This window comes from Cucurbita pepo, chromosome 1, assembly GCF_057944985.1.
Source record: "Cucurbita pepo subsp. pepo isolate OVF chromosome 1, ASM5794498v1, whole genome shotgun sequence".
Classification (NCBI taxonomy): Eukaryota; Viridiplantae; Streptophyta; class Magnoliopsida; order Cucurbitales; family Cucurbitaceae; genus Cucurbita; species Cucurbita pepo.
Window position 1 is genome coordinate 20895745 of NC_141798.1, and position 20134 is coordinate 20915878.

Here is a 20134-nt window from a genome sequence, read left to right on the forward strand (position 1 = left end):
CGGTACGTACGTGCCCCACAGGCGCACTGGGGGTTGTATAAACTGTACGGCCATATTTTGTCTCAGCGCCATGTCCCATTATTAATCTTGTATTTAATAATGATGTTGGTATGGGTGGAAGCTATGGGGACGGGATTAAATCCAAAAATGCAATGTATTTAAAACATAAACGAATATTTGTCCTATATATTGGGACGTTCCTAGCAACTTCTTGACCTTCTACGTTGATGTCACTGCTGAGTAGATGACCTCTTTAATTCATTTGAACGTCTGACCACTGAAGGCTCACTACTTTCTAGATCTAAAGATGATAATTGTTGTTGGTTCAGCCGGACCTCTACAATTATCATTTGTAAATTCATTGTCCCTTTGATTACACTTGTCACAATCGCACTTTTAATAGCAGTGGACTTGCGATTGTGTGGCACTCGCCAATTCGTTCTTGCGTCACCTACGACCAAACGACGTATGTTCGAGCTTCTGACCTCGATTTAAGAGAAAGTTTTAGAAAACTAGAGCAGAGAGAGATTTCCAAAAGAGAGATTTGGTTAAAAAAGAATTGGTTTGGGCATTTCATTTTAAATTTGTGACAATTTAATTCATATAAAATTTCATACATGCTACAGCTGGTGATGATTTTAGAGTGTAGGAACCTACCGCTACTGTCTTAGAAGGATCGCCCCCGTGATTATAGAGTCTTCCCAAGCCGAGCCGAGGCTGCTCAGCTATTCGGCGGCTTATAATTTGAACAGTTAATGGACCCCACATCTTTAAATCTCAAATTTTGGCGTTAGCGACCGAGTCAAACATTTGTTTATAATTTTTTAATCAAAAGAAAAAGGAAAAAAAAAAAAACACGAAAAAGAAAAAAAAGGGGATGGGGTTAAATAAATTTAAACCATCCCCATAAATTCGCACGCTCGCTGGAGTCTCCTGCCTCTGCCGCTCACTTCTTTCAAGTTTCTTCACTCTTTTCTGTCTCTCTCTCTCTTTTCATTTCAAAAACTCTCACTCTCAGACTCAGTCTCAAACTGAAATCCTTTTGTTCCGGCGATTCTGTCGGACTGCCGGACTCACGATTCCGTCGCCAGAATCATGACTGTGTTCTCCGGAAAACAGGTCTTTCCGTTGAACTTCGAGGCGGAGGTCTCTCAGAGGCTCATTGAAGCTTCCCACTCTGGAGATCTCAAATCGGCTCTCGACTGCATTTCCAATCCTTGCGTCGACGTTAACTTCGTTGGCGCTGTGCATCTCAAGAACAGGAAGACTGAGTTGGTGCTTAGTGATGAATCCGCCTCGCAAGTTCGCGTTGAGTATGATGAGTTCAAAACTGATGTCACGGCATTGTTCGTCGCCGTTCACACTGGAAATGTGGTTCTTGTGAAGAAATTGCTGGTGCGTCTTTTTTTAAATTTGCATTCTGTTGATGATTACTTTCGCTGAGATTTGAATTGTTTTGCTCCTACAGATTTGCATCTGTTCCTGAGTATTTAATGACTTGTTTTTTTCAAAAAATATGTGCACGTTTTTCATCGTTGATTTTCTCGCATCTCTGAGTTGTTTGTATTTTTTTACTCGGTGGCATTAAGTTTCCTCAGCATCAGTGTCGCGATTTCAATGATTTGAATCTTCGATGCATTTCATCGAGAAGTGCTTGTTGACTTTCAAATCCGGAGATTTCTAGTTTCAGATAATCTTGTCCTGAGTCTTCTTGTACTATCACATTGATTTTCTCGTTTCGAACTTCGGTGTTTAGATCGATTTTATGCGCTGAACTGAAATGTTTGCTCGTTTCCTCCACACGAGGTCGCCGATTACTCTCTCAGTAATTGCCGAACCAATCACTTTCTCAGACTTCATGTTTTCGTGGTTTCTTTTCTAATTTCTTTATAATATTTTCGATTTGCAACAGTGACAGGTTTTCTTTACAGATATTTTTACAACTTTACTATTGCTGTATGTTCATTCCGTATATCGTATACTTGCATTTTCCGTCGTCCAAAAGATTGTGGAATTTGATGATTACGGGTGTGTGTGCGCATTTGCGGTGACAAAATTAGACAGATATGTAATTTATATTCTATTAAAGTATATTTTTTGTAACCGGTCTTAAAAGCCATATTCAATTATCATACAGCTGTTATTTTGGCTTTTCTGTAATGACTGTTACTTAATCAAAGTTCCACGCTGTTATGCCTACGTATCACATCGGACATTCTTCTGTTTCTATCTCTTCTGCATAGTCATTCGCATTCTGTAATTTTAGGGAAAAAGCGAAGTTTCTAAAATGGTCATATCATGATTCAACAATTAATAGCAATGAGTTCGTAGAATGCCGATGTCAAACGCCTTCTTGTAAAATCTTATCGTTGGATTCCGTCTAAGACTTGAGTTCAATTTGAATGTCAGGGCGTTGGAGCTGATGTGAACCAGAAACTATTCAGGGGATTTGCGACGACAGCAGCAGTGAGGGAGGGCCATCTTGAGATACTCGAGATCTTGCTCAAGGCTGGGGCATCTCAGCCAGCTTGCGAGGAAGCTCTTTTGGAGTCAAGTTGCCATGGACATGCAAGGTCCGCAGAGTTGCTCATGGGATCAGATTTGGTTCGACCCCACATTGCAGTTCACGCCCTTGTTACTGCATGCTGCAGGGGTTTTGTTGATGTGGTGGACACACTTTTAAAGGTACTTCCATATTCATTTGCTAATAAGTAATATTAATAACATCAACAACTTCGTTTGGTTGTGAGAGTGTCGAGTTTTGGGTTTCTTCCCCATCTTTAGACAATAATGCTCTGTGTTGCTGGTAGTACAGTTCCTTATTTCACTGATAGAATTAATTTGATGGTGGGCCGGACAACTTCATTAATTGGTCTGGGGTTTCAGATGGGTTTTCTTTACAATATCTGTTCTGATGCAATCTTGACTTCATTTTTCTGGTGACAGTGTGGTGTGGATGCAAATGCAACCGCCAGAGTGCTACTCCAGTCCTCTAAGCCTTCTCTCCATACAAATGTCAACTGTACAGCACTAGTCGCTGCAGTTGTTAGTCGAAAGATCTCGATTGTTCGTTTTCTTCTTCAGGTGATTTTCTCAACCTCGAGGAAAAATGAAGATGGCACATGCAAGGGTCTTTTCTCCCTCTTTTCCTTAATTTTAACACTTCTGCACTGCATGTCAAATCCCTGATGTTTTCAATGGGAAACAGGCTGGAGCTCGGATTGATATTAGCGTAAGGTTGGGAGCATGGTCTTGGGATATGGATACTGGAGAGGAGTTCCGAGTAGGTGCAGGATTGGCAGAGCCTTATGATGTTACCTGGTGTGCAGTGGAGTATTTTGAAGGCAGTGGTGCCATCTTGCGCATGCTTCTTCAACATACGTCACCCAATGTTCTTCACTATGGAAGAACTCTCATCCATCATGCTATTCTTTGTGGCAATGCAGCAGCTGTTGATGTCCTTTCTAAATGCGGGGCTGACGTTGAATTCCCTGTCAAAGCAACCGGAAATACAGAATTTCGTCCGCTACACATGGCTGCTCGATTGGGGATGTCAGCAGTAATCAAATGTCTCATTGATGCTGGCTGTGATCTAAACTCAAAGACAGATTCAGGGGATACGGCACTTATGATATGCGCAAAACACAAGTATGAAGAATGTCTAAAAGTATTGGGTGCAGCTGGTGCTGACTTTGGCTTAGTCAATGTAGCTGGTCACTCCGTGAGTTCAATTGCTGGCTCAAATCAATGGTCCCTTGGTTTTCAAAGAACGGTGGCTGATTTGATAAAGTCTGGAAAAAGACCAATTTCCAGCAATATGTCTGTCTTCTGTCCACTTATCTTAGCGGCTCAAAGTGGTGATACTGAAGCCTTGAAAGTTTTGATTGGCTGGGGAGGATATGATCTAGATTACCAGGACGATCATGGTTTTACAGCAGCCATGGTTGCGGCTTCAAATGGTCATGCTGAAGCTTTCCGGCTGCTTGTTTATGCTGGTGCTGATGTAAGGCTGAGCAATAAATCTGGTGAAACAGCAATCACCTTGTATCAGTTGCACCCAAATCACGACCAATTTGAGCAGGTGATGCTTGAATTCGCCCTCGACATGGGCAGCCGTAATGCAGCCGGTTTCTATGCCTTGCATTGTGCTGCAAGACGTGGAGACTTGGACGCAGTGAAGTTTTTGACGAATAAAAGCTTCGATGTAAATGTTGTAGACGGTGATGGCTACACTCCACTCATGTTAGCTGCAAGGGGTGGCCATGGATCAGTGTGTAAACTTCTGTTATCTCATGGCGCCCATGCGGATATACGAAGTACGAGAGGCGAAACTGCACTCTCTCTTGCAAGAAAAAACAAGAAGAGTGAAGCAGAAGAAGTGATACTAGACGAGCTAGCACGTGGGCTGACATTACATGGTGCTCATGTAAAGAAACACACCAGAGGAGGAAAAGGAAGCCCGCATGGGAAAGAGTTGAGAATGATAGGAAGCATGGGAATGTTACGGTGGGGGAAGTCGAGCAGACGAAATGTTGTCTGCCGAGATGTCGAGGTTGGATCGAGCCCGAGATTCATGAAGAACAGGCTTAAGAAGGGAGATGGTAGTGAACCAGGATTATTCAGGATAGTGACTGTGAAGAACAAGGAGGTGCATTTTGTATGTGAAGGCGGAAGTGAAATGGCGGAGTTGTGGGTGAGAGGCATTAAGCTAGTAACTAAAGAGGCGATGAAGATTGGTTGTATATAAAGCGGTGTTGTTTCTTAAGGTGTACTTCATCTCGAAGTATATATTCTTATTTTCCCTTTTTGAATCAAGGTAAGCAGTTGCTGTAAATGCTCCATCGCCTCTTATAATGGATAGAGTTTCACCTCTTCTAAGGCATTTTCTCTTTCCCCTTCAACGTCGTCTGAACATCTTCTGGACAAGTGGTCCATCAGTCATCTTTTAAATTTAGAACTTTCAAAATTAACTTTTTTTTTTACCTTCAATGAGTTCAAAATTTGAAAACTTGGTTCGGACTTCAAAACAACCACTTTTATGGTAGAAAAAACAGAAAAAAGTTGTAACTTTCGAAGCTCTCTTTTCGAGTTGGAAGAATTCAAACCCTAATACTTGTTGCCACATGTGAATCCATTCAGGTGAAAATAACACCCACAGAATTTCATTTGGATTGCGTCTATGTTTCCAAATATGACAGATCTCTTCACCTCTGTTTCATCCCTCAAAATGGGTTATGAAAAGCTCTATAATAGAATTTAAATTAATCTGTCAAAATTGAGAACGAGATAATCTTTTTCAATTATTCAACCTCCAGTGATCTCCTTCTCCTTAGCCTTGCAGAGGTCTTCAGCTGACTTGATAAACTTCTTGGTCAATTCATCTACCTGGAAGAAGAAAAAACGTAACAAGATTTTAATAAATAAAAAAGCAAGTTTCAAACTCTAACTATGATTTGATTAGGTAACAACCAACGTCTACAACAACTCACTTCCTTTTCCAATCTTTTCATGTCATCCTTCGGGTAGCTTGAGCTCATCTTTTTTACTGTATCCATTGCCTGCGAATCAACCACCAATCAACTCATAACTCTGAAATAATGCAAATATCAAATAAAGAGCTTAAATTGCTTTTGCAGGCTGATTCAACTTGTCATACATAAAATCAGGGCATTGATTTTGAAACTGGGAATGCGCAGAGTATCAGTTGTAATTGATTATAAGTCACAATTGGAAAAAGAATAGGGTTTAGTAAGAGGGGAGATTTGCGATTCAGAGGTGAATTTGTCCAGATGACTATAGAAATCCTGACATTCCCACAACTATTGAGCTTACCACACTAGGTACATCGTGTATCAATAAGAACAGCCCCCTTGATGATTAAGTACAGAGATTTCTGAAAAGGAAATTTATAGCAGGACGGTACAACTAAAAATACCTTTTGACGAGCTCGTCGTATGCTTTGTCTGGAATCTTCACAACACTTGGTGACCAGCTTACACATAGCCTAGAAAAATATCCACCATGAAGGCATTATAGAAAGAAGGAAGGTGATAAGTTGATAACAAGGAAGGATGAAAAAAGACTTGAGGACTACCTGGATATGCTCTTTGGTCAATCTGGTATAGCAAGAACAAAAAGGACAATTTTATTAGTAAAAGAACAGCTTCTAGACAACTATTTTGTCCTGATAATTGTTATAGCCAAATTTAAACAGTCATATTAACTTGAGTGGAAGAGCAAATTAAAGCTTACGGTGGAATGACTGCAATTAACCTCTCTCCATCTACTCTTGGCGCTAAACCTAGAGGAGATGAAACTATAGCACTCTCTAAGTTCTTCAGTGTCTGCATAGAACAGTAACTATCATAAGTAGCCCACTCAGATTAGCCTTTTCAAGTATGAATTCTCATGTTAGGTAGAGTAGAAACAAGAATCTTATTAAGGTAACGATCTAATGAAACATAACTTAAAAGAATATATATTCAAGATTTACTCTGTTAAGTCTCTTTATCACAAATAATCATGAATCTAAGAAATTAACATGCCATGAAGAAGAAAACACAATAAATTAAAGAACAATAGGGTTTTGCAAGTTGATTACATTAGGATCATAAGGATTTATTGACAGTGTTTTTGAATCCAAGACCGAAACAGCTGCGATCTGATTCAGCGGCATCCTCACACCTGAAATTTCTACTATAATGTGGTCAAGCATTCCTGTAAATACAAAATATAAGAAAGTGTGAGCAATCAAAAGGCCAAGCTAACATAATGGAACCTCGAAGTGTAAATGGTACATGATATGATGGTAAACATACCAGATGATGCCCTTCCTGTTCGAAGTTTGCTCAATTCTCCTGATAATGCAGATATCGCAGCCTCCATCTGTGAGCTAGCGTTGGCTTTAATAGTTGGTCTAATATCAGGTAATGCTTCAGCCATACTTGTAGAAGATTCGTCTTCTCAATGCAAAAATTAAAAACCGGAACTTGTAAGAAGCAGGAGGGACATGAACAAAATACTCAACAAGATTAAGAGAAAAGTCGAAACGGCAATGAAAATTTGAAGCCAGTGCAACAAATTTTCGATTTCATAAGAAATAATGATTTGAAGATCAAGCATAATAAGAGATGAAAAGACGGTTACTTGATTTTCGGCCTTTAGCAAAGCCCCGACGACTTTCTCGGATGAAATCTGCAGGAGGAAGAGCAAAGGCTCCAGGCATCTCGGAGGTCCATGAGTTACAGAGATCGTTAACGAAGAAGGAAAGGTTACGACTTGGATTGGCAAAATTTCGGAGAAGAAGGAAATTCCTGTAGGAAAAAGAACGTTTGAGAAACATAGCCATTGAAGAAGACCGTCGTGCTCGAACGGATCGAAATCCCGGACTTATTTGATCATCTCGATGCTTGCTAAGCTTTCTAGCTAGGGTTTTTCGTAAAACCCAACGATGGAGATTTAGAAAACCCTTTTTTTTTTTTCTTTTTTTAATTCAGATAAAATAGAAAGAAAAAAAAAGTAATTATATTTTGTTTCTATTCAACATAATCTTTTTATTTTAAAATATTCATGTCCCGATATGATTTTTTAAAATAATTTTACTTTAATTAATTTCTCTTCTAACAAAATTTAGGGATTAAAAAGAATTTACTTTTGATTTGTCGATTTTTAAAGATCAATTGGATCGATGAGTTATGGGTACAAACTTCTCGTGAGGTCGATGAGGGAATTTTAGCTTCCGTTCAAGTTTCCTCTCATTTGTTTAGAGGTCGATGAGGGAGTTTTGTTGGAGTTGAATTTTAGTAAAGTATCTAAACAATTATTTTCTTGACAAGTTGAAATTTAAAATAAAATTTAAATTAATTTTACTATTTTTTTCCTTATAAAAAATAGAAAGACTAATTTTAAATCATTGAAAAAAACAAAAATGTTATTTTTTGTATTAAGATTAAAATGTTTATTGAATAAATACGAGGATATTAGAAATAAAAAGAGAAAAGTGGGCGTATCCGTATATGATTGTGAGCTACGGAAGCACATCCAAATAAAAAACCGTCGTTTGCCGTCGGTTGAGTTCCACCCCTCAATTTATCCAATTTCCTTTTTATTCCCAAAATTTTTCAAAATTTCCTTTTTATTCCCAAAATTTTTCAAAATTTCCTTTCCGGACACATTTTCCATTTCAGATTCTTACCTCCCAAGCTTCCTTTATTCATTTCGGGCTCGGGTTGGGTTAAAACCTTCTTCTTCTTCTTCTTCTTCTTCTTCTTCTTCTTCTTCTTCCATTTTGCATGAAAGTTCTGCACTCTCTGCGCATTTGAATTCCAGAGCCGAAAGCTTCCGTACCCTCTGGCTTTCTGCGGCGCAAAATAGAATTCGTCAGAGCTATGTTTCACTCACACTGCACTCTTTCGAGGAAAGGCCCTTCAGGTGCCATTTGGGTCGCTGCTTACTTCTTCAAGAAGCTTAAGAAATCTCTGGTTATAGAGACTGATATTCCATCCTCTGTTGGTTCGCCTTCCTCTTTCTTCAAGTCTTTAAATTTTATTCCCATTTTTCGTATATGCATTTGGGATTTGGAGATAACGGGAATGTGTCCCATTATCGAGATGTTTACTGAAGTGATTCCACTGCGCCTGGTTTTGGGCTTATGGAGTTGCTTCATAGCGTTTAAATGATTATATTTCCTAACATATTGTGAATATATGTAGTTTTCTGTTGCCAATTTTTGAAAGTAGGACCCTGGAAACCTTCTCGTACTCGTAGTGCATTTGTGATTTTGATTCTTGTTGTTTGTTTATAAAATCCATTATCGTAAAAGAGTCCATTTAGTGAGGGAATTACCTGTTTGATTGAGTTTCTGAGACTTAATTTTATAATTGGTTTGGATTTCTGCTTTTACAGATCATCCGATTCACTAGGTTACCTTCTTCCTAGAAAAACCTAAAACGTAAATAGACGACCGGTTGGAATGTTCTTACAATCTATTTCGTTTTTTTTTTGGTAATACTGTTCTTTTTTAAAAAAGATTAGGAATTTATGCGTGAAAATAATTGCGGCTGTGTGCACTTTGTGGAGAAGAACGAGTAATGTCGTTTGAATATGAAAATGTCCAAAAGTGGACCGCCATGGACTTGGAGGTCTTATGTGTTGCTTTCCAGCTTGTTTTTTTTATAAAACTTTTTAAAATTTGTGAAAACAGTGATTAGATAGATGGCAATCCTTCAAAAGCTCGTAGAGTTTAATAGAAGAACAGCTTCTATTGATTTGGAAAAGAAAGCTTCCACAACAACAAAACATGGGGTAAACAACTTTTAGAACACAAATGTCAAATATTCTTGTGATTCCACTATTGAGAGGTTTGGTAGTCTAAGAACCGTCGAGTTATCTGTAGAGCTTAGCTAGAACGAATGTGTGATTTCAAAGTGATAGCAAAAGGAGTAATTGGATCTATCTATATGTATAGAACTCAGGGATAACCATATATGGAATACCTATCCCAAATGTGTGAATCCCACGTTGGTTGGGGAGGAGAATGAAACATCCTTTATAAGGGTGTTGAAACTTTTCCCTAGCAGACGCGTTTTAAAGCCTTGAGGGGAAAACCGAAAGGGAAAGCCTAAAGCGGATAATATTTGCTAGCGGTGGGCTTGGGTCGTTACAGTTGGTATCAGAGTCAGACACTGGACTATGTGCCAACGAGGAGGCAGTTCCCCGAAAGGGGGTAGACATGAGACGGTGTGCCAGTAAGGACGCTGGGCTTTGAAAGGGGGTGGATTTGGTGGGGTCCCACATCAATTGGAGAAAGGAACAAGTGCCAGCGAGGACGCTAGGCCCCGAGGGGGTGGATTGTGAGAATCCCACATTGGTTGGGGAGGAGAACGAAACACCCTTTATAAGGGTATGGAAACCTTTCCTTAGCAGATGCGTTTTAAAGGCTTGAGGGGAAGCCCGAAAGGAAAAGCTCAGAGAGGACAATATCTGCTAGCGGTGGACTTGGGCCGTTACACCAAATGACTGTTAAGGGCTCTATTTGTAACTATCGTTTTCTACGCTCAGTTTCGATCACCATTGTTCCTCTATCCTGTTCATGTTTCCGTGTGTTTGTAAATTTTACTAGACGAGTTAAATGTTGCTTACAGGTACAGTATAGTTTTCTAATTATTAATTGAAAGGGCTTATGCCCTTTCTACTGTGATTCATAATCTGTACTAATTTCTAGTTCATTCCCAGTTTTTTCTACAATCAGTTATGCTGCATGCTTCAAAATGATCTGCTTTTTGATACTTTCTTTTCAAACTGAAATTGCATATGCACACATTTCCTCTTCATTTACTTGCTGTTACTTCTATTTTGTATGGGCTCTGATCGCTCTTTCCTCTCTGTCCTGTATTTGTTGCCTGTTTGTAGATAAAATTTTGCAAGATGAAATGAACGCTGTGACATATAGAGTAATGGCCTACCTCCTCCTCGGCATTGCCCGGATATATTCCAAAAAAGTTGAATATCTGTATGTTGACTGCAATAAAGTGCTGACCGAAATCAATGAATTTGTGGTCACCACAAAGAATAGTGCTAGAAAGGAAAAGCAAACACCTTATTATGCTATTACCCTTCCTAAAAGATTTGAACTCGACTCGTTTGATCTGGGGATTATTGAGGACCTTACTGGGTAGGTTATCTAGTTTAGTTAATTTCTCTGTTTGGCTTATCTTATTTATCTTTTATTATAAATATTTCTAACTCGATGTTCCTTCGTTTTTTAGAAGCAACATGGTATGCCATGAAGAGATTACCCTCAAAGGTATGTGTTTATTTTACATTCTTCTGCTAATACTTCTTTTTTTCTAACAATCCTATTCTGCATGTCGTATAATTTATACAGATAGCATGTGGAAAAACGACATCACACTGTCAGTTGACGAGGTAAGTGTTTCATCATGTTTAGCGCTTAAACGAGTCAGACTAAATTAATTTGATTGAGCGTTTGTAAATAGTTGTTAAAGTCGATTTAAGAGTTCAGCTTAAGAAGTTCAAACTTTATCAACGTGTATAGAGTTGGAAATTTTATCTTACACTGTTGCAGAACCATGGCGAGGAATTCACTCCACTGCACAGTATTTGCTATTCTGATGATACCTTATTCAAAGAGTATGTAGGCCAAGCTCCACTGTTGCTTCCTTGACTTCAATATTCGATTTTCATTCTATGCAGGGTGATCATTTTTTTAATATTCTTATTGCTCCAGAGTCTTTTCGCCTCACCTCAAGGACAGTGAGATGCAGGCAAGCTCATTACATCACGATATTGTGTCAGAAAATTTTCAAGTGAGTGCATTCTCTGATGAAAATTGTGAGATTGAGGTATTTGGAATTGAGAATACGCATATCAAAGCAATCGAACAATTTAATGAAGATCATCGATCTGATGAAGAAGAGATGAAGAAGGAGAAAATGCTGCAATATGAACATGTAGTTCCTGAAGCAAGCACTGAAATGGTTTTGACTGATAGATTTTCTCATGAAGAAACTGTAATTGTCAAGGAAGTTTCTATAACAGAGCATTTGAAATTATCTGAAGAAGATAATCAGAGTGTGGGAATTCGATCAGAAAATGAACTTGAGTTCATGAATGGAGGCGATAACATCAGCATCTTGGAAAGAAGCATGGAGAAACTTAGAGATAATTCTGCAACTCTTGTGGATAGCATGGATATCAACATGTCTTGGAGTGCACAAAATGAACCTACAAAACTTATTGGAACGGATAGTGAAGGGGATACTTTGAATTGTCTTGAAATGCAATCACCTGAAATGGAAGACCATGATGGAACTCGAAACAGTCTTCAACTATCTATTTCACTCGATGGAATGTTTGATTCCAAATTTCCAGATTTTACAGGTGGGTAAAATTTCTGAACCAACTTCCATCATTTAAATGATTTATCTACAATTTTGTGTAATTTTGACTACTTAAATCACGTGTTAATCTGTTTTTTTTCATGTAGGTACCAAGACACCTGAGTTTACAACAATTTCGACTCCAGCTAATAAGGAGAGACCGAGGACATCAAGGAAGAGAAAATGCATTGTTGATGATCCTATTGTTTTGTCGAACGAGTAAGTTCCCTCGTAGTTTTGTTTAGATCAGTTTTGTTGGTGAATTGTTATCTTCTTTCGACACACAAATGAGATAACATGTTGCTAAAACTGTATCAGAAAATTTAAGCGAAGCATATATGATGCCAGCAACTTGGTTTCAAAAAGAAGCAAATGTCCTCGTAGTGGTCTTGCTGTCTGGAAAGCTAGTCAAATTTCTACTCTCTCCTTTGGCTTCTCGGTGCCTTTGATGTCCTGTAAGTCTATGAGGCTCTTGACTGGGTTCTTTGAAAATCATATTTGATCTAAAAGCAAAAAAGTATTAAATTTTAATTTGTCCTCTGATGATGTTTTTCTACAGGTGTTTCGCCCGAGCTTAAGTCCCTTCTTTCTAAGACGTTAGTGAACATATCGGAATCTGCTGAATTGGTGAAATCTCATGAAAACTTGGATGATCCAAGTTCTCCAGCTTTTGACATGTTAGTGAAAATGGATAGCCCGGTCACAGTTTCCAAAACTGGAGAGCATTCAAATGAACCAGAGATTTCTGGATCTCCCACTACCTACAGATCTGAACAAACCACCATTTCTGTGGATAGAGCTTCAGTTTCTGAAGCTTCTGTCCTGGAACAGTTGTCTACATCAGAACCTCAAACTTCAGATAGACTGGAGCAAATAGCAATAGCACCAGGGACACCTGTTCGGTGCTCAACATCAGCTAGATTATTTGGGAGTCCAGATAGCCCTAAAGTTCCTAACTCAAAAGCAGTAAGGCTTGTTAAATTTTTGGGAAATGTATTCAATATATTTTGTTGATCCCAGTTTTCGTCGTTTGTTCAGCAGCTAAGGTTTTGTGAAGAGGATGCACTGGAACCGGGCAGCCCTGCGAGAACAAGGTAAGGTGGATCGGATTCGAGTTTGTGAACTGCTCTTACATTTCATTCCCACTTGGTGTTGACTTGTGAGAGCTGTGATGATGGTACAGAATGGTATGTGGGTGTCTTCTCCAAAATTTTAGAAATCAAAGGGTGCAAACCGTGGGAGAGGCTGCAAATTTGAGACAGCTTCTTAGCAGGAAAACGAGAAAAGAGAGTGCTAAAGTATTCTATGAGATATTGGTATGTTTGTTTGCTTGTTTGTTTGTTGTTAGCAAAAGTAAAGCATAATTGGGGTGTCTCATATACAAATATGGTGCGTAGTGCAGGTACTGAAAACCAAAAACTGCGTGGATGTGAGACAAGATTGTGCGTACGGTGACATCTTAGTATGGAAATTGGGAAACTGGGACACAGAGGCCAGTTTTGATGTAGAGTAGAGTAGGTGATGAGTTTTAGGTGGTGTGGAAGGGGCGTGAGGCTAGTTTTGATGTACAGTAAGTTCCATAAGTTAGCAGCAGCAGCCTGTGCTTGGTGTTGTAATAGATGATGATCTTTTGATGAATGGTTCATATCAGACAGAAGGGGAACCAAAGGCGTTTGGCTCGGATTCAGCACACTATTTGGACACTCTTTTGATCATCTTTTTGCTCGAAGAATAACATCTATTTTTACAACAACAACAATAATAATAATATTTTTATCATTACGCTCCCATGTAATTTTAATTTTATTATATATTTATATCTAAAAAATTAAGAATTTTCTCCAAAATAAATATTTGCCGGCTGCCGCAGCTGCACCCACGCACCAACTGTCTTCTTTCGTTTCTCATTATCTTCGTTTCTGCTGCTGCCGTTGCTAGTCGCCGGTCGTCGGTACGCCCCCACCGCCACGTTTTTTTTCTTCTCTTCTTATATCCTTCCCTGCCGCAACCTCACGCCACCATGGGTCAGTTTTCTATCGCAGCCTCTCCATCTTTCGATTTTTGCCATCGAAGTCTGTCCGGAAACTTTTTTTTTTTTTTTTTTTTTTTTTTTTTTTTTTTTCTTGGATTCAATCGACATCAAAATAGGGTAAAATTGAGATTAGGCCAATTTTAGTTTAAAATCCTGCCAAACCCGACTTATTTTGGATGGAAAACTTTTGGATCAAAGCAAGATCTCATATCATTTTGGATTTCAAATTCTATTTTTAATATTCATACCAAACAGAAGTGCCTTCTAAATCCAGGGTTTCCTAACAAAGGCTAAGTTCGAGGAAATTCTACTGGAGGTTGGGTGATAGGCGAAAATGTCAGATGCATTTGTGGAAGCAGATAATGCAGAAGCCATAATCACTAGAATTGAGCACAAATCTCGGAAGATCGAGAGCTTACTTAAACAGTAATGATCTCTATATCTGCTCTTTGATTTCTAAGATTTAAATATGTTTAGCTCCTCCTAACTTCCATTTTTAATAATTGAAAATGCCTCGATTAGCAATTTGTTTGCTCGTTCAGGTCTAAAACAGTCGAAGCTCTAAAAACTGCCCTCGAAGGTTCGCCTCCGAATACACGAGATGAGCGCTGCAAGGTATCCTTTCTTTCATTTATGATCTCTTGCATGCTTCGTTATTGTTTTTCTACATCGTGTTCTTTTTTCCTTGCAAGATCTAATAAGTTTTTGTGTTCATTATTATTAAATTTGTGGGTGATCTTTGGAAGTCTATAGGCAATTACGGTAGGTTCTCTGCTATTGGATGATAGTCATTTTCAATTATCGTGATCTTTTTGAATGCTTTTCCTGTATTATCTCGATGATGGGGTCAATTAGAACTTGCTGGTAGTTGATATATTTTTCGGAAGTAGTCTGCTCCATTTGCTTGCAGCTGCTCAAAATGGATGGACGTGTTATATTTTACGTTTACGTGTTGTCGGTCTGCCTGAATTGGGCGAGAATTGAATAAATCTGATGTGATTTTTTGGACTTCTGCAGTCAGCAAATTGGATTGTGGTGCATAGGGCTCTTATGGCTATAAAGGACGTAGATGGGATGTTTTCTTCGTTGGATCCGGAGTATTATGATATCCTAATGAAGTGAGTTCTTATGGTATTTAACTGCTAAGATGTCTATATTCCTATTGCTTCGATTATCTTTATGCGTATGAAGCTGGTTATTCTTTTTTTTTTTTTTTTTTTTTTTTTTTTTTTTTTTTTATCTTTAACAAATTTTGAACTTCTAGCTCTGCTAAGATATGTTCATGTCGATAAAAAATGATATGTCCACGTTGATAGGGATTGTGTTAGTCCCTAGTGCTTGGATGATTGGATGGCTGATCTTCATAACCGTTTAGCTAGAAATACCTCGTCACATCTTCTTAAGTTAGAAGGTCACAACCAGCCTTTCTCTCAATACACAGCAGCACTTGATTCCACTGATGTCTGCCCCTTATTTGTCTCCCACATTAAGTTCTGAAGTTTTACAGAATTTTGCTAATCTTTTGTTAAGGGCATGTTTGGAGTAACTTTCGAAGTGAAGTCATCCTAAACACCGGTAAGAAATAAGTATGGGCCCTTGCCAACCCTGATTGCACTACAAAGTTAAAATTATACAGTCCCCGTCGGGTTTCTTGAGATTATTTTGGGGTTAAAATTCCAGCATGAGGGCATAGAATTTTGGGGAGTGATACAAACCAAATAACTATATCGATATTATGTAGAATGAAGAAATGAAAAAGGGCTAGTGTTTTAGGAACTTTGAACCTTCTTCTTGAGTTCTTTTTTTTTTCAAGCTTAAACCAACTAAACTATTACCTACTTCAATCTCCTTCCCCTCCTAAAAAACCTCCTAGCTAATGACTATTCTACCTTTACCAACCTAATGATATTTCTGGTTTCTTCTACCCAATATCTTTGCAAGAAAGCGCCTATGAACTATCTTCTATTTCGTTGTATTCTCTTTTTCTGACCCATAATAGGTAACTTTTATTGGTCTTTCTGGCTGTTTTCTTGTTTCTTGAACTTGAGCATTGATTGACATAGATATACTAGTACTTACAGGTATTTGTACAGAGGGTTGTCAACTGGTGATCGCCCCACATGTGATCAGTGTCTCAGGATACATGAAAAATTGACAGAAAAGGCTGGCTTAGGCTGCATTCTCCGTGCCCTTGCAGATACTATCAACACAGTTTGATTTTCCTTAACTTGATAGAACATTGCGAGCCCTCACCCTTTGGCCGATGTCAAAAATCATATTATTTTCTCTCAGTGTCTGTGAAATTGCTTTTCAGAGAATGTTTGTGTTAAGCTGAGTAGACGTCTATAGCTGTCAGCTGTCACATTATATTAGAAAAAAACAGGTACTGAATTTCATTGAGTTCAGGATACTTTGAATTGCATTATTTTGAAGAACGTGTGAGTATTGTTATTTGTTTGGCTAGATTGGAAGGGACCAAAATATATACGGCTTATTTCTTTGTTCAGGATTACACAACTTGTAGGAATTACTTTCCGACTTTGAGAAATATGATTCCCATTCAATATAAACCTTTGTCAATAACTCAACTTGTTTTCATTTTACTATTGAACATGATTTAAGATCTAAGAAAGTATTGAGTAACTCTATAGTATTGAATGGGAGTCATATCAACACACAACATACACCATCTTTTGAAAACTAATTAATAAAATAAAGTTGTTGAACTAAAAAAACTCGAAACGCATCCTTTACTGGCGCTCCATGAATCAGTGAGCAATGGTTTTGGCTTTCCAAGGACCTTCAGCTGTAGCAGAGGAGGTGCTGCCTGGTTTGGTGTTGAGAGGTGGCGGTTCTCACGTTTTGGCTGTCCAAAATATTGATGAAATGCATTGAGATATATGGGTAAGAAATCCTCAAATTTACAATTATCATACCTGCTGCTTGTCATCTGCAAAGAAAAGCCGAGTACAGTAGAGAATAGGCCGAGTGTTGTACCACCTTGTCGGGTTCACGATAAGACTCAAGATGCCTCCCTCCCCCCTCCACAGTTCTACACTTTTGACCATCCCACAGTTTCTCGAGAGTAGACCACTGGTTCGGCGTTTATAATCAAACTTTGAAATAAAGGCATATGCTTTGAAGTAATAATCAAAGGAAAGAGTCATGAATCAGCAGTATGAGATGATCTTCATGTATGTTACAACATTCTCCCAAATGCCTCCAAGGGGCGGGAGAACCTGGACAAAAATGAAAACTTGTTAGCTTGCTGAGTACCATTTATCCTTGGATGCTTCAGAACTATATGGTTTAGTAGGACTATATAGTCCTAAAGCAGCTAGAGGAGAAAGCAAAATGTTATGATGACATTGACAAGAAACAAATGGCAAGCTCTTACATAGACTTAACATCTTGAAATTCAATCCTAGCACCTCCACCATCATTCCAGAAATTCTACCAATAATCTTGAAGCTCCCATGGCACTGTGCAGGTAGTTCAGATCAATAATCTATAGAGTATTGGCTTGCCTGATGAAGCTTGTGAAACTGAAATTTGATCATCACAGAGAAATGTATTGACCTAAAAGCTCTTTCCTTTTTATCTCTCAACAAGTAGACATTTCTCGATTGCTTCATCACAGAGATCAAGAGTTATCTCCATATTTCCTTCTTCATAGAATATATCAACAAAGATATTGTATATTTCTCTATCACCGACCAACCCATGTCCTCTCATCTCTTCAAAGAGTTCCCTTGCCTCCAAAATTTTCTTCTTCTTGTAAAACCCCTTTATGAGTGCATTATATGAAGTAACAGAGGGAACATATCCTTTCTCAACCATTTCTTTATATAGAAACCACGCCTCCTTCAGATTCCGTGCTTTACAATGCCCTTTTATTAAAATATTGAAGGTGTTACCATCAGGGATCACTCCTTGATTACGCATCCCCTTGTAAATTTCAGTCGTAGTATTCATATTATTTCTAATGCAATACTGCTTCATGAGAGTATTGTATGTTATTGCATTAGGCACAATGCCCTTCTCTAGCATCCACCCTAACAGCACATCACCATCTTCAAGCATTCCCAACATACAAAATCCATTCATTAGAACATTAAATGTAACAACAGTAGGTTGAAGCCCTCTAGCTAACATCTCCTGAAGAAGTTTATGAGCCCTACCAATATCTCCTAATTTACAATAGGCATCAATGATAGTGGTATAAGTGATAGTGTCAGGATTAATTCCACCCACCTCCATCTCTGCCATCAATCCTATTGCTTGTGCAATATTTCCAGCTTTGCAACTACCGTTAATAATCGAGTTATAAGTGCATACATTTAGTTGAAGGCCCTTTTTGTGCATCTCATCCAAAAGCTCATTTGCTGTATCCAGTTCTCCACGCTTACAAAGCCCATCAATCAGGGCACCGTAAGTAACAACATTTGGAGTCAGTCCCATTTGAACCATCTCATTATGAAGAGAAAACGCCTTCATCATCTCACCTGCTTTGCAATAAACATCGATTAGCATTGTATAAGCAACTCCATCAGGCTCGAACCCTCTGCTAATCATTTCATGGAACAAATTTTGTGGTTCTATCACCTTTCCACTTTGACCAAATCCCTGGATAAGAGTTGTATAGGTTATATAATCAAGACCGATCTTCTTAGACAACATTTCGTCAAACAGTTTATTTGCAGTTTGAACATGTCCTGATTTGTATAAACCATGTATGAGAGTGGTGTAGACTACCTTATCAGGAACAATCTTTTGAGACATCATCTCTCTCAATACTTTTTCTGCTTCAAATGGCTTGCCAATTTTACACAAAAGTGATATTATGCTATTGTAGGTATAACTATTTGGTTTCAGTCCTTTTATTTGCATGTCATCTATAAGCTTCAATGCCTTCTTTAATTCTCCCAACTGACAATATCCATCAATCACGGTACTATAGCTAACAACATCAGGTGTAGAACTCCTATAATCCATCTGCATGAGTAACCGATGGGCTTCTTTTATTTTACCCAATCTACATAAAGCATAAATAACGATGTTATAAGATGTAGTATTCCAACTAATACCATATTCTCTAAAAAACTTAATGGCCATCCCTATTTCTTCAGAATTGTTAGCCATGCGACTAAGAAAAAAATTACAAGAATCAACGGTGACAACTAATCCATAGCTCAACCATTTGTCCAACAGTATTCTTGCTTCACTAAAAGAACCAAATTCAACTAGGGCCTGAAAAAATATGTCAAATGCAATGGGATTTAACCCCCAGTACTTATATGTGTATATCAGCCGGTTGGTAAATTGAGCCATTGTAACACTAACCCCCAGATTTGAGTTCAAGAAATGATCACGAACCAGCTCATGAGCCATTCTAAGATCATTTGACGCCACGGCAATGTGAATAACAATGCAACGGGCTTCCAGAGAAGGATCTCTACGAATCCGTGACCAATCAAAGAAAGCCAAAACCAAATTATAGTCATTCTTAATGTTCATCAGTACCCAAATCAGATGATCATGCCTAAAGCTGGATTCATAAGGCTTTAGAGTGCGTCGGAGGGGCTCAAAACGACGCAACTTAATTGTAGCAGTGATGTTATGGACAAGTTCAGCATCTCTAATTGTAGGCTTCTTAGGAGAATAATCAGGAAATGGTCTGGTTTGAAGCAAAAATGAGGATGGGACTCTTTGACTTTGACTCAACCATCTTCTAGAGAAAAGAAATGGTAGAAAGTTACATGTAGAAGCTGAATTAGAAGAAACCTGTAAACATCGAAACCGGGAGGAGACGGCGCACCACTTCGTGCGCAACGGTGGAACCATCGGCAAAATATTTCCCCTTGCTGACATATGAGCTCTCCCCCATGTTCGATAAGGCATTACCCAATACCTATTCATTTGGTCTTTTGCAGGAAGGCGACCGCCATGGAAGAGCCCGCCATACAAGCAATTCTTACTGGGAAAATTGAACTGTTGCAGGAGATGGAAGGGCAATTCTACCAAATGGGCCGAAAGGGAAAATAATATTTTCTTTATAAATTATATGCTTAATTTTAAATTTTTATTGCTTAAAAGAGGAATTGGGCTGAGCTTATTGGGCCAAGCTTATTGGGCCGGACATAGCGCAGAGCCCAGAAGATAGAGTTGAGGCCGTAGGACATGGGCTCAATCCCTTCTTCCA

General features: G+C 38.6%; 5 protein-coding genes across 11 annotated transcripts; 3 read left to right on the plus strand and 2 right to left on the minus strand.

Annotated features, from left to right (window-relative positions):
• Positions 1-913: 913 nt before the first annotated feature.
• Positions 914-4880, plus strand: LOC111803693 (ankyrin). The gene is made up of 4 exons (XM_023688221.2): positions 914-1395; positions 2410-2685; positions 2947-3084; positions 3209-4880. Exons 1-4 carry the CDS (start codon positions 1096-1098, stop codon positions 4745-4747), a joined length of 2253 nt encoding a protein of 750 aa, XP_023543989.2. The 5' UTR covers positions 914-1095; the 3' UTR covers positions 4748-4880.
• A 246-nt stretch (positions 4881-5126) lies between these two features.
• LOC111803704 (Ribosome recycling factor) lies at positions 5127-7470 on the minus strand. The gene is made up of 8 exons (XM_023688232.2): positions 7147-7470; positions 6819-6959; positions 6602-6717; positions 6253-6344; positions 6095-6116; positions 5936-6004; positions 5490-5558; positions 5127-5385 (listed from the first exon to the last, which is right to left on the minus strand). The coding sequence occupies exons 1-8, from the start codon at positions 7346-7348 to the stop codon at positions 5305-5307; spliced, it is 792 nt and encodes a 263-aa protein (XP_023544000.1). The 5' UTR covers positions 7349-7470; the 3' UTR covers positions 5127-5304.
• A 614-nt stretch (positions 7471-8084) lies between these two features.
• On the plus strand, positions 8085-13679 carry SYN2 (Rad21/Rec8-like family protein). Of its 4 annotated transcripts, none has more exons than XM_023688257.2 (12): positions 8085-8511; positions 10411-10672; positions 10767-10804; positions 10886-10926; positions 11087-11151; positions 11249-11901; positions 12008-12119; positions 12219-12355; positions 12460-12866; positions 12939-12994; positions 13084-13216; positions 13298-13679. In XM_023688257.2, the coding sequence occupies exons 1-12, from the start codon at positions 8388-8390 to the stop codon at positions 13307-13309; spliced, it is 2040 nt and encodes a 679-aa protein (XP_023544025.2). In that variant the 5' UTR covers positions 8085-8387; the 3' UTR covers positions 13310-13679. The 4 variants fall into 4 exon arrangements, with proteins under 4 accessions (XP_023544025.2, XP_023544017.2, XP_023544010.2 ...); XM_023688249.2 differs by having other exon boundaries at positions 8087-8511; positions 12942-12994; positions 13303-13679; XM_023688242.2 differs by having other exon boundaries at positions 8089-8511; positions 13303-13679.
• An 88-nt stretch (positions 13680-13767) lies between these two features.
• LOC111803787 (actin-related protein 2/3 complex subunit 5A) lies at positions 13768-16438 on the plus strand. 3 transcript variants are annotated; one of them, XM_023688334.2, is made up of 5 exons: positions 13768-13924; positions 14207-14358; positions 14475-14547; positions 14950-15050; positions 16005-16438. In XM_023688334.2, exons 2-5 carry the CDS (start codon positions 14267-14269, stop codon positions 16147-16149), a joined length of 411 nt encoding a protein of 136 aa, XP_023544102.1. In that variant the 5' UTR covers positions 13768-13924; positions 14207-14266; the 3' UTR covers positions 16150-16438. The 3 variants fall into 3 exon arrangements, with proteins under 3 accessions (XP_023544102.1, XP_023544147.1, XP_023544112.1); XM_023688379.2 differs by having other exon boundaries at positions 13771-13924; positions 16014-16438; XM_023688344.2 differs by having other exon boundaries at positions 13790-13924; positions 14188-14358.
• A 110-nt stretch (positions 16439-16548) lies between these two features.
• On the minus strand, positions 16549-19973 carry LOC111803834 (Pentatricopeptide repeat (PPR-like) superfamily protein). Of its 2 annotated transcripts, XM_087121721.1 has the most exons (4): positions 18688-19973; positions 17330-18558; positions 16869-17171; positions 16549-16798 (listed from the first exon to the last, which is right to left on the minus strand). In XM_087121721.1, exons 1-2 carry the CDS (start codon positions 19849-19851, stop codon positions 17530-17532), a joined length of 2193 nt encoding a protein of 730 aa, XP_086977847.1. In that variant the 5' UTR covers positions 19852-19973; the 3' UTR covers positions 16549-16798; positions 16869-17171; positions 17330-17529. The 2 variants fall into 2 exon arrangements, with proteins under 2 accessions (XP_086977847.1, XP_086977843.1); XM_087121717.1 differs by having other exon boundaries at positions 17330-19972.
• Positions 19974-20134: the final 161 nt, after the last annotated feature.